This window comes from Anser anser (genome assembly GCF_964211835.1).
Source record: "Anser anser genome assembly, chromosome: 4".
Classification (NCBI taxonomy): domain Eukaryota; kingdom Metazoa; phylum Chordata; class Aves; order Anseriformes; family Anatidae; genus Anser; species Anser anser.
The window spans coordinates 50,278,944-50,292,587 of NC_139724.1; the positions used below are offsets into that span (position 1 = coordinate 50,278,944).

The 13,644-nt window shown below is 40.0% G+C and overlaps 1 protein-coding gene across 3 annotated transcripts in view; it reads right to left on the minus strand.

The window, feature by feature from the left end:
* Positions 1-1,753: 1,753 nt before the first annotated feature.
* The window catches only part of KIT (KIT proto-oncogene, receptor tyrosine kinase), a 54,148-nt gene continuing 42,257 nt past the window's right edge, over positions 1,754-13,644 (minus strand). For 2 of the 3 annotated variants that reach the window (XM_083835933.1, XM_083835932.1), the window contains exons 15-21: positions 11,956-12,044; positions 11,492-11,619; positions 8,535-8,657; positions 6,138-6,249; positions 5,941-6,040; positions 5,122-5,227; positions 1,754-4,015 (exon numbers count right to left, since the gene is read on the minus strand). In XM_083835933.1, coding sequence (XP_083692059.1) covers positions 3,890-4,015; positions 5,122-5,227; positions 5,941-6,040; positions 6,138-6,249; positions 8,535-8,657; positions 11,492-11,619; positions 11,956-12,044 — 784 coding nt within the window. In that variant the 3' untranslated portion in view covers positions 1,754-3,889. Of the gene's footprint in view, positions 4,016-4,036; positions 4,503-5,121; positions 5,228-5,940; positions 6,041-6,137; positions 6,250-8,534; positions 8,658-11,491; positions 11,620-11,955; positions 12,045-13,644 lie in introns of those variants that run through there. The other variant, XM_083835934.1, reaches the window with a different exon arrangement.

The window sequence follows — 13,644 nt, forward strand, 5'->3', positions numbered from 1 at the left end:
GGCTAGCTAGGAAACATTGAAGCGTTCCTTGATGTTCAGAGGCTACCTTCTGTATTTCAGTCTATGGCCATTGACTCTTGTCCTGGCACTGGGCACCCTGAGAGCCTGGCTCCATCTTTTTAACAGCCTCCCTTCAGGTATTAGGTCCACGATGGTACATGGTGGTAACATGGTGCTGGCTTCTCTCTATATCTGGGTACAATAATGATTTGAAGGGCAAATAAAATATCTATTAAATGCGTTCCTAAGGTGCCTTTCCATTAAGTAATTGCTTAGAACTGGCATAGGAAAATAATTCAGCAGGAAATGGTCTGTGTGACCATGAATAAGAACAGTGGCAGCAATCATTGCAAGCCCTGTAGTAAAAATATAGGAGACTTTTTCTTTTTTTCCAAAACGCAGGGCTGCTGAGTTCTGGGTTGCTTCAGAAGGGGAAACATTTCAGGAAATTGAAATTAAATACACGCTAATCCAATAAATACATGAAACAACCATTTTGGAGATGTTAAAAGAATTCCTGAATTCTTTGTACTGATTCAGCTATGGGGATGTTTCAGTATGAAGTCTGCTTTGCTTGAATGGGGGCTCATGTAGAACAGGAGAAACAATGGTTCAAACTCTGCCACAATCTTGGTAATTTCTGAAGTGTTATTAAAAATGTTAAAGCTGGTAGGGGCAAAGCTTATACCTCCTGCCTCCTGACAAAATTATTTCTGAATTTTCATAATTAGTTTTAACAAACAGAGCTAAGATCTGAGTGAAAAAAATAAAAGAAAAAAGGAAGAAAGAAAAAAGCAAAAAAAAAAAAGAAAAAAAAAAGGAAGTTGTTTTAAAAATGAAGCTCTCAAGGAGTGGAGCAATTCAAGGAAGATGGAACAGAAATGTTTAGGGACCAAAAATGTTGAGGTCTGTCTCGCACAGGAATTATCAGGGCTTTTGGTAGGATAGTCCTAACCAAGTTTGCCTAAATGCTTTTCATCTACTATAAAACCATGAGCCAACCCTGCCATTGCAAAGCCTACTGCAGCACAGGATGGCGCAGATAACTTGCAGACTTCAGTCCTGCAGTAACTAAAGCAGAGGGTGTCCCCAGAGATACGCGGTACCTGGCCCTGTACGGGAAGCATTATGTTTTCTCTTTATGAACCCCAAAACCCAGGCAGTGCTAAGGAATACATCACAGTTGCTGCTATTTTTCATTTTAAGCCTAATGGACATTTGACCAGTCCTGATTTCACTAGGACAAACATCCCAAAATGCAGGCCATTAACATCATCCCCTATCACTGGGAAAACAACAAGATGCAATGGAACTGACTCATTAAAGATGACAAATTAACCAAACCATGTGTTCTCCCCAGGGTGTTGCGTATGGCCAGCCCAGCACGAGCACAAGTGCCAGCACACAGGAGGGAATAAGAGTGTGCACACCGGCACGTGTGTATGCAGAGGGGCTCCAACTGCCTTCCAACCATACCCTGAATAACATGGAGATTTTTTGAGATGTTTTTGTTCAATTTTAAGTAATACTATTTATAACATGTAGATTGCATCAGCAGTCTATGGGATCAATCTTCTAGTTGAAAATTTTTCCAGCATCAAGCTATGCCTAAGTACCCAAGTATTTGTCCCTCTTCCCCTTATTACATAGGAAAATAGATTTCATAATGAAAAACCATCAAGGTTTTCTGGTACACATCTGAAAAAGTGCTTCAGAATGCCCAACTCGACCTCTTTGTGGCCAGACACTGAGATTTTGCTTCAACCCAAGAATTTATTAAGACTTACATGAAAATATTCCATCTTAACATAGTACACATTGGTAGCATCTGAATACATATTTACAGATTTATTTGAACTTTTCTGAACTGCAATTCTACAACCGAGCAACATATCCATAAGTGTTTCATAAACTTTCAAACACTTACATATTTATACATATAGTTTTTGCATATATATATATATAAAAATATTTTTGAGACTCAGGGACTGAGAATAGTCAAAAGGACATTATTGCTACATTTCCATATTTACAAAAACAATGCATAAAACCATTCAGAACACCAAGCCATTGCAAAATAAGTTTCAAAAATCCCCAAATTATAAAAATATAAATTTTAAGAACGAAAAAACCCAAACCTCTTTCAGCTAAGTGTCCATTAAGTACCGAGACATTTATAATTATAACAACTAGTTTGTCTACAGTTGCTCTGAAAGCCAACACACTATGAAAGAGCTTTTATAGCATTAAACTGAAAATGCTCAACAACAAGTATGCATAAGAGTGCCTCCAAACAACTGGCTAACTTTGGAAAGGTGCAACAGCCTATGTAAGTTCAGTGCAAATGGCTACTTTTTGACTAACTCTGAAAGACAAATTCCTGTAACAATAAACCAAATGCACAGGTATATAAAGAGTGTGGTATTCAACATTACCTAAAACATACTACCAGTGTGTGTATTTACAATTATCTTGCATTTGGGCAGTTAGTTACATATTTAAAATGCATGTAAACTCAACCAAAATCCTGGTAAAGTATAAGTTACAGAGTGCTTAAGTGCATTGTAAATAAATAGGTACTTAACTAGTACTCTGTCTCTGAAAAATGCTTCTCTCCATGCTAATTTCTAGGTGACAGAAACAAAGGTGAAAAAAAGAACCAGCAGTGTTTCTGATGGGAAGATAAAGGGGTTACACATTACTTAAGCACAACAGATACTGACCCCAAAGCCCCGTATCTGTCAAACAAGACCACAGGGATGTGTTGTTTTATCCCATTTAAAAATTCAGTGCTTCCCAGCTAAGCTCTTCTTCATTATGATCTCAGCACTACTATAGAGATAGAAAGATGAAATGACTTGTCACGGGGGGAATAGCCCTTTCCAGCAAGCATTATCCAAGCTGGCCTGTGGGAAATATTCACCTGGGTATGACAAGATAAGCAAAGGGCCCCCAGGACAGAATTTTTTGCTTCTGCTCTTTCCAAGATAAGATGACTCGTTAAACGGCCTCTCCTCCCAACACACCATTTACTGTAAGTGCCCCTCCTCCTGTATTTTGACCATCTCGGCATGTCCCACGTATCTTTGGTGAACACTTTGGGACACAGCTTTTATCAAGTATCTCATCCCTCTGGCTTCAGCTGTTGGGGATGCTCTGTGGTGGGATGTGACCCAGCGGGGACAGGCCAGTGGGATGTGGACCCACAGAAACCTAGTGACAGGTCTGCGTGGCTGACAGCACAGGTAGGAAATGAAGACTGAGGTCCACACTCTTTTCCTTGCCACTGGTTCAAGCCCCAGAGCCCTCTGGTGGGTCTGCTGCTGTGCAGACCACCACATCCTTTGGATGTACACCTCTCTTGCCCAGGTACCCACAGTCCCCTTGCTGGTCTCCGACCTGCAGTATCTGCCTGGGAAAGCTTCTCTGGCTTGTATGGATGTGGAAAGGGGTTTGCAAAGCAGTTAGCTTTATACGTTTATTTCTTAAATTCAACAAAACAAGATTAACTAGAAAGTGACTACATGCTTTCCAGGCATGGATCCAAAGAAGGATCGCTGCAGATTTGGTTTGATCTGTAGTCATCTCATTCCACACCATGGCTCAGGATTTTTTTTTTCCTTCAGATCTGGCGCTCTACTGCAAATACACACAATATAGCAAAATATATACAGCTTCAGTTAACATTGCAATGATGCCTGTAACCGTGCTCAACAGATTAAGTTTATGTGAAACAGTGTGTGGTAAAGAACAGTATTACAACGACATTTCAGCTACACAGTGGTAGTAGTGAGTAAAAGTAAGAGAAATTATCGAAGTCCTCCGTCTCTCATCCCCTGTACAATACAAACAGCGAGTACACTGGGGCTCCTCTTCTTCCAGGTGCCACTCAAACATCTTCACGTACCAGCAGAGGCTGAGTAGCTGAAGCACTGCTACCCACCGAGTTAATTCTCACGGAGTGATCTGTAGGATTTCCTTGACTGGAAGGTGGAGTTGAAAAGTTTGCATAGACCTGCAGAAGCCAAACACTGCTGTCAGTTCCCTGAAGATCGCTCTGTCCCTTCACATGTACCTGGAGAGCTCACCTTTGTGAGCCATCTCCCACTCTGTGCTACACCACCTGAGGAGCATCCAGCTCAGGTGTTTCTTTACAAATCTAAACACACAGTTTCAACAGGTTTTGGGCGTAACAGCATTTTTAAGAGTCAAGAACCCCAGTCTCCATTACTAAAACCACTGCAACATACTGTATTTATTTATTTATTATTACATTTAGCAGCATACTAAATTTAAACAACTTGAAAAAACACAGCTCTGGTTATTACTAGAATGCCCCCGAGAAACCTCGGTAATATTTTCTTCACATTCTTGTTTTTGTTTTAGTAATGCCTGCACCTGCCAAAAATATGCTACAGGATGCAATTGAACACCAGCAGCTTTCAGTTTCCTCTTTTCTCAAATTGTCAGGAAGCCATGCACTCTGTGCCCAAACAAGGCATCTAGAAGGTAAAAGGAAGCTTTATTTTTAAACCACAGTTTAAACTTGCTTTTCTAAAACCCAGTTACACTCACGCTTTTACTAGGGAATGGTCAAAAGAATGGTGAATACACTTGTCACAACATACCTCACAGATTATATAAATACAGCTAGGTGAAGTAAGAGGTAAGAGGCAGAGGAGCACCAAAAGCTCAACTCCTTCCTTCAGAAAGTTTTTCTAATTAAAGCTAAATATACTTAACGTCTTGAGATTTTTCCCAGATGAACAGATTTTCTCATAGTTTAAGATAAGATGAACCTAAGCAGTAGCACTACATTTTGTAAGATCAAAATTATTAAGTAGATTTTGAGTGAGAAACATCAACCATGCATAGAGTCTTCTCCAGCTGGTGGTCCCTGTTTCATGTACAGGCTTACACACCTACTGCCTAATGACACGAGAAGGAAAAAGCGAGTAGCCCATACGTCACTCCTATCACCCACACTTACGGTGCAGAGCTACATAAATAACACTGGAAAATTAATGAAGGTTCTTTATTCCTCTGAGTTCTGGTCTAATGTCTTGTTTGAAACTGTTTTGACTCCAAAAAACTGATGATCCGTACGGAGCCCAAACTTACCCGGGGAGCACTATCTGAAAGCTGCTGTTCTATCAGCTGCACGATCTGTTTAAATGTGGGTCTCTGTAAAGGATCAGCATCCCAGCAACTCTTCATTATATCATACCTGCAAAGATACTAAAATTAACTACTGCTGATGAGGAAACCTGAGAGCTTTTATCTCACCTGTATTGTTATTTGACAGAAAAATGTGACCCATTTGCACAGTTAATGTTGTTTAAATGAGTTTTAAGAAAAGAAATAGCAGTGCTAACACTCGTGCTTATGACAACAAAGGAGTCAGTGCTAACGAGAGTCTATGGACACAGTTTTCTTTGACAGCTTGCCAAGTACCAAGCCATTTACAACACAGTGAATTGGAGACAGCTCATGACGAAGGCAAGTGGCCAGTCCTCTTGCAGTCAGAAGTACAGCACAAACGCAGACGCTGTACAGCCTGATGATACATCTCACTGACTGCTTCATCGGAATTAAAAATGTGTAATAAATGCTGTGATCTGTCAATAACTTATTGACACGGAGCAGATACCAAGACAAAGTCATCAGATGGTACAAGGCATGAGTGTGTTACATTGCTTGTACCAGTACTGACATATACTACACTGGTTAGACTAAATGAATTATTTAAAACGTTAAAGAACTTAAAAGAAAAAAATAATTTAAAACAAAACCAAACAAAATAATAATAATAAATAATAATAATAATAAAAACACAAAACAATGGGACAGTATAAAGAGTCTTCATGCAAATGTGGAAGGTTCCCTTCCTTTGCATCGCTGCTTATGTGTGGTGACTGGAGGTGCTGGTTGCTCACTTACATTTCAGCGGGTGCACACTCAGGGCTGAACATCCTGTATCCCTCCTTGATCATTTTATAGAACTTGGAGTCCACGGGCATCCCTGGATATGGGCTGCTGCCTGTTGGGAGAACAGGTGAGCAACAGGGTTTCTACATATGGAGCAAAACCAAGAAGAAATGGAAATCCCTTAAAGTACAGATTTTGATGGAGCTTACCTAAAGAGAAGAGTTCCCAAAGCAATATCCCATAAGACCAGACATCACTCTCAAAAGTGTAAACGCAATTGAAAATACTCTCAGGTGCCATCCACTTCACAGGGAGACGAGCCTTTCCAGGGAAAAGGGATTAAATTAAGACGATGGTCATAAGGCATAAAAGATTTACAACATAAAATCAACCTTTTATACCTATTATGTGCTGTAAATATATGTGAATTCAATAGAAGAATCCAACCAAAAATGGAAATCCCTGGTTTTAGAGACTCCATGTGCTGCACTGTTGTTACTGATTCATCTCTCTATGGGGTCTACCAAACTTGTGCAGTTCCCTGCATTCTGATTTTCTGCTTGCTGGTTTATAAGGAATGGCAGGAAGTTAGAGGAAAATCATCTGTATGAACATGGCATGGTTTCTTATGCAAACACTCAAGTCTTCTGTGGACTGGCTACCTTACATACAATGCTTCAAGGCTTTAGCCAACAGTTAAGACATCTGCTTTATCCCCTTAGTGTATCAGAAAAAAAAAAAAAAAAGAAAATTAACCTGAAAGAAATATATATTGACATGTTTCATACATTTGTGTGGGAACAGACGAAGTCTTTCCTCTCCCTACTTTGCCCTTTTCTTGTCTGACTGTGGGAGCCGGCCAGGCTTCTGTCCTAAGCATTTATCCTGCCCCAGCACGCCTTCATCTGGGTTAAGATCAGGCCAGATGCAAACAGATGCCTTTTGCGGCCACTGCTTCCTCTCTCCCAGGGCAGCTGCAGCCTATCCTCTTCTGACCCTTTCAGGCTAAGTAAAATCCTGTTGTCAGACAACTCAGGAAACGTAAAGTGTGGCCTAGACACGTAAAATTTAATTACTTACTGCCCACTTCCCGCCTAAGCTGCGGATCTGCACTTCCCACTCCTACCAGCCTTGACGGATCAAGCAGCTCCTGACCTGACCCTGAGCCTGAAAGCAGCTTTCGTACAATAAATGCCACTCAATATTTTGCCAATACAGCCACTCCTGAATTATTTGTGTTCCCATTGTTCCCTAACCTCAGCTTCTAGCCATCCAGGGGCTGGTACCAACATTGTTGTCAACGACAAACACAAAAACACCTTCTCTCCCAGAGCCTACAGTGGGGATGCTGTAGGTACCCGGGACGTCAACAGACTGCTGGGTGACAGCAGAGCATCAGAGATACCCGAGATACCTGAGGGGCCATGAACCAAGAGGTTAACTGAGCGTGGCAAACCACTTCGGGAAGATATGTTCAGGTGTGTGATTTGCTCTCTTCATCAGCCATGAACACGCTGGAAACCTGGACAGGCAACCTTCAGATCACGTCAAGTCCCTAACAAGTGATTGACCCTTGACTGCTGAGCAGTCAGCTGGGATGGGGAGGACCTTCTTTTCTTTAAAAAATCGTGCAAGTGAGAGATGAGCGTACTGAAGGCAGTGGATAGCTGCACATGCCTGATGCAGACCTAAAACATTAATCCAGGCAGCAAAAATCAGTTTCAGATGCAAAAGACCTCTACCTCATAGCATACTTCTCCAGTTTTAATCACAGACAGGCTTAATTTTCTTGTGTAGAAGGGCTCCTTTTACTACTTTAAAGCACATTAAAGGAGACTTCAAGTACTGACAATGCAATCTGCATCGCTTCAAAGAGTCTGGTAGGTACTAGTGTAATGGGTACTCTTCTGCATAGGAGGTGTTACACTTTTTTCATTTGTTGTCTTGACAATATATGTCAAATCCTGTAATAGTACATTACAGGATTTGACATATATTTGCAAGTTAAAGCTGCATTTGTTATTCATACGAGGTTAAAATCTGTATAAGGAATCAGAGAAAATTAAGTCTTTTTAACATCTCACTATGCCCTAATCAATAAATTCAGACTTTAGAATCCAGTTTCTGTTGTCTGAGTGATGTTTTATAGCAAAAAACAGGATGTAGCCCTTGAATATTTAGATATTTCAAAAATAAACTATTTCAGTAACATACAAATACAGTAAAAGTTTCGAAATATTTTTTTTAGGGTTGACCTGTCAGAATATTGCAATACCAAAACTTGCAATTAGTCACAGAGCTGTAACTTCTGGTATATTCATATGTAACAGGGAGATGGTGTGTTATACTGGTGCAGCAAAAACATCTCCTCCACCATGACATGCATTCAGATGTTTTTTTCCAGCATAACAACATGTAAATATTAGGGCTTTTGTCAACACATGCATCTATGTCAGCAATTGCCCCTTTTCCCATTCCCAACCAACACAAACCTAACAGCAGGATTGGGAAATGTAGATTTCTGTCTAAGAAAGATTTTTTGCAAGTCGAGACAACAAGAACGCCCCTAACTTAAAACAGGTGGATAAAGTATCACGTATACTTACATTTCCTTTGACCACATAATTTGAGTCATTCCTTATATCTCTGGCCAGGCCAAAGTCACAGATTTTTGTTATTCGACCATGAGTGAGAAGAATATTTCTTGCGGCCAGATCCCTATGAATGCACTAAATAACAAACAGACAAATAAAGTTATTTTATAATATCCTTAATAGACTGTTGCTTGGTTACGTGCTTTCTTAGCTATAAACTTACTACATTATGCATTTTGTAGCAAGCTGAAAGTCATAATGAAGCCATATGTTAATAAGCGTACGCAAATGATTAAAAATTCTGGTGTAGTATGTTTACTATCATGACATTGATCCACACAGTTAGGGCTGCCTATGCATTTATTTTAGAAAAGACCACCTGCAGGCACTTTGAATTTTCCAGCAATTCACATCTGCAGCTAAATTTGAATGCCAGGGACAGAATTTTTTCTCCGACTTCTTATCAAAAACTAATTGGCCTGCTTCCTAACACGGGACAAATAAGAAGAAAATGTGGTTTGTCTCTAAAATAACTCCAGTCTTTTATTATGTGGCTACTGTGATTGAGGGGAAAGAGCTGAAAACTGGGAAAATTATGGTAACGATTCAAAGCATACAAGTTAGAAAACTGAATCCCACTTCAAAAACACTCCTCTGTAAAACTTAAGGTATTAAGTACTTTGGAGAGTTTAATAAGCAGGACTAAATATTTGAAAATATTGTCAATCTTCACAGGCCAGTATCTTTCTATGAACGTTACATGTTCAATGACCTTGCTAGCTTATGTTCCAGCATTCATTTGAGAAGTGTGCATGTTTGCCACTGCAGCTCTAGAGGGGTGGCTGACTTTTCCAGCAGTCGTGTTTTCTTTGTGTGCAACTAGAGTCCATCTGTATTTGTTAGAGAATGGATGTATTTCTCTAATGAAATGATCTCTTTTTCCATCTAGAAGGGACAGTGTTAAGCTCCTGCTGTGCTGATGGTATACAATACGCAGGGAAAGGCTGTCTAAAAAATAGCTGAATTGTTCAATTTTTTTCTGCATTTTTTTTCCTCAAAATATGAAACTTGTGGAATTCCCTACAAAAAATATATATTTAAAATATCAGGAAAGTTAAGCAAATAAAACTCAAAATGATAACTGCAAGTCACATAAGCAATGTAATCTCTGCCTCCTTGGCATGCTTACAGGAGGAACTATGTTTAATGACAATTAGTGTCCCAGGGGACCCTCATTGCATCCCAATCCATATCTTCACTTCACATATGTAAAGATGAGAGCATTAACTGCACTGAAGCAGTAAAGTGCTGGAATGGCCAAATGACCAGCTTCTCTGTCTTTTTCCTCCAGAAGCAGTGCAGTTTGCCTTGAATACAGACTTTGTCTATGGGAGGGAGAACAGTCTTGTGATCAAGGCACCGTGTGCTTGATAAGGGACTTATACCCCCAGGACAGACTCCTGTCCCCCCTCTCTCACAGAGGCACTTTTATGCCTCTGAGCCTGGATACAAGAACGAGTTGCAAAAGAGCAGCTGGCCGCTCTGTGATGCTGGGCTGCGTGGACCATTCCCGAGGGCATGAGGCAATCTGAAGCATCTTACCCATCATCCCAAGCCACTCTGCATTCCCTAGCTGAAGCTAAGAGCCTGTACGTACACAACGACTGAAGAGGCCAAGCACAGAAACTGTTAGCACAGTGTAACTTAATTGTGCGATAAAACCATTAATTCTGCACTGTCGAACAGATACTACACGTTACTTCCCAAGCTCATGGTGCTGTGGTGTAATATTCATTACCGCTTCTGCTACTCAACTCCACAGTGCCTGTTTGTATCAAGGGAAAAAATATAACAAAAACAATCACTGGGAATGATGCACAGTGAATCCTGGGGCTATTCTGGAGGAAAGTAAGAATAGAGAAAAAATATGTGTGCTAAGTACTGGACGTCCCAAATAGTGCAGAATGCAGGAGTCTGGTAAAGATCATTAAAATCTGTAATGTAACATGTTTGTCTGTTGGGTCTGTTTTGAAGCTGGCAACAGATAGTAAAAAATACTTCTAAGGGTTTGGAAGGAGAAACGGGGGAAAAAATCAAGTTTTATTGTGGACTTGCTTTGGAGCAGAATGAGAGCCACATTTCCCACTATTAATGCAGGTTCACAGAATTACCCTAAATTGCTCAAGGGTTGTTGTTTCGATTTTCTTTTTTTTTTTCCCTTTATCCAAGGTGCACCTGTACAATCCTGTCACAATGTTTACATAGTAAATAGCATTTTTGAAGAAAAATGTAGGAAACACCATAGAAAGATCGGAATTATGCAGTGTTTAAAACTTGTATTCTTTCTCAGACCCTTTCTGTTATGCAGTACCTCTCCCAAGAAACCTGGAGATGTCTGTTACGCTCAGTGTAGCCAATGAAGATCATTTGTAGGTCTCTAGGCTGATTCTATCTTTTAAGAAAATTAAAAACAAGATGTACCTTGTACATTAAGCCATAATGTTTTAAAAAAAAAGTATACAGTGTGATAACTCCCCTGTTTAAGGCAGTATTCAGTGTGAGACATGGAAGTGCAGCTTTGTTTAAAACTGAACAGATACTCAAGGCGCTTTTACGCAAACAGATCAGCCATCTCACTGTTCTTTAGTCTGTAAACTCTCCAGCAATGCCACAGAGAATGAATCTTAAACTCTCAAGATTTAATTGCTCTTGAGGATGTCCACACGTTAAATTTTTCTGGTCCTTTCATGAACTCCATCTATTTGCCGTACACCAGAGAAGCCTGAAAAACTAACTCCTGAAGGCTCACTCCTGCAGGTTTTGATGTCTCCAAAGCTATCAAAAGTTTTCACTTAACTACCTGTGTGCTACAGAAAACAAGTGAAGAGCTGAAGATCAAACCTGCAAGAATCACCTCCCAAGCTCGGATGAGTTCATCTGCTGTCTTCCAACACATGACATTAACTTACATTTTTAGAGGCAAGGAAGCTCATGCCCTTTGCCACCTGGTAAGAGAAGCTTAGTAGATCTTCAACATCTAGAGCAAGTTCATCATCTTCCAACATGGAAAGGGTAACATCCTGATCGGTGTAGGATCCTACACAATATAAATATCAACAGCTTTTGAGTGGACCAGGTATAATCATCTAGAAACAGTCTTATGTTAAACAGATCAGCGATCTGAATAAATACTACACTAGAGCCACATAAATAGCTCATTGCCCAAAAGCAAAATATAATACTGACACTTTATTTAAGTGTGGAAAAATAGAAGACACTGTAATTTAGCATATTGTTCTTTTTTAAGCCTTCTCATACTAATCCATGTTTCTTTAACTGTCCCCATCCATCAGAGAAAAGTATCATGAAAAAATCCATAAAGTCCTCCTCCCTACACTCCCAGCAGCAAACAATTTCTCATCACTGTACTCACCAGACTTTACTGGTCTTTTTTTATCAGCTTTTGGGGGAACTGCATATGACACTCCTGGTTTCATGTCCATGTACTCGTTGACAGCATCACTGCAGAGGCAGCAGATGAAATTAAATATAATTTAGAGAAAAAGGACCTCAAAAGCAATCCAAACAGAAAGATGACATTACACCGACCTTCTGAATACAATGCTTTACAGATGATTAGAAAACCATGGGCATGTAAGAAAGATGAGAAAAGGCTTGTACAGAAAGAGAGGTTCATCAGCACAGTTAACAATGCATCAGGTAAGCAAACAAAACCTTTCCTATGTATACTATTTATATAGACTTTGGCCTCTATAAACTAATGACCCAGTGTTTCACAGGACCTGCTAGGGCTTCCTTCTTCTGCTTGGGCCAGTTTCTACTAGCATTTCAGCAACTGAAGTGGCAACTGAAATGCAGAAGACAAATGGTAAAAAATATTAAGTTCAGAGCTTCCCGAGTCTCCGAGTGGATTCACATGTATTTCGAAAGGTCAGCCAAGGCTTGGGACAGTCATCTGCTGGTTTTTTTTTTGTTTGTTTGTTTTTAAGTTTTCTTATCGATATATACATTGCAACTGTACCAATTTTCGTACTGCATGGTTTATAAACATAAAGTTAGGCCCCTTTAGAAATGACAGATGCACTTTGGCATTTTTCACTTTCCTGCCATTAGAACTCATACCATAGTCCTTCTTTATCCTGAAGTATCTGCTTAGTTTATGAACGATAAATGCAGCCACATAGCTAACATGGAAAGTAGCTATGAGATCACTGATAGCTTTAGTCACCACCAAACCACAAACACATGTGAAACATTCAGCAGCTGCAACATTATGGTAAATACTAATACAAGAATTTGGTAAATACCCCCTCGTTAATACCTCGGTTTACAAAATAAGCCCAAACAGTGGTATCCCTGCACTAAGAAGAAGACAGACCTCCTATGGCAACTCATGGCTTTGAGTTCATGGTATCTGTGGTACCAACCTCTCTGGTATCACCATCTATCCATGCATTTATTGCCACAGTACAAACAGCTTCACTAGCACTATGCATTGCTGGGAAAAAAGGATGTTACCACCTCCTAAGGGGCTTCCTGGTTGCTTTGTGCCTGCCAACACAGAGTGATGGGCCCACTGGGGCAGTGAAGAGACTGAAAATAAAAAATAGGCAGGTATTGTAGCAGACCCTAAGTTTTGGAAAATTATGTCTCCCTCACTTTGCAAAAGGAAGGAGTTAGCAGGAAATATGCTTGGAAACATACTCATAAAGAACTCGGGCTTGATCTAAAACTGAACTGCTAAAAATATACAGATGAAGTAACTGAAAAATGAAAGTACAAGAGCAATCTCTGACATGGGCCGGAGCATCACACAATCCAGTGAGCTACCAGGGACAGCTTGCCTCTAACACTGTAAGGCACTGTTTTTGTTGTAGAAAGTCATTTCTGAAGGCAGGAACTTGTGAGAACCCAGAATATTAACACCACAACACTGGGGGGATTGTTATTCAAGCTGCTAAATGAGCACTGCCAATGTTGAACAGTAATGATAAACACAAATACATATGAAGACTGGAGCCAAGGAGCTGCATGAAATAACTACAGGAAATTTGATAAAGAAGTAAAACACAGAGTGTATACAATGAATTGAGCTCTGTTA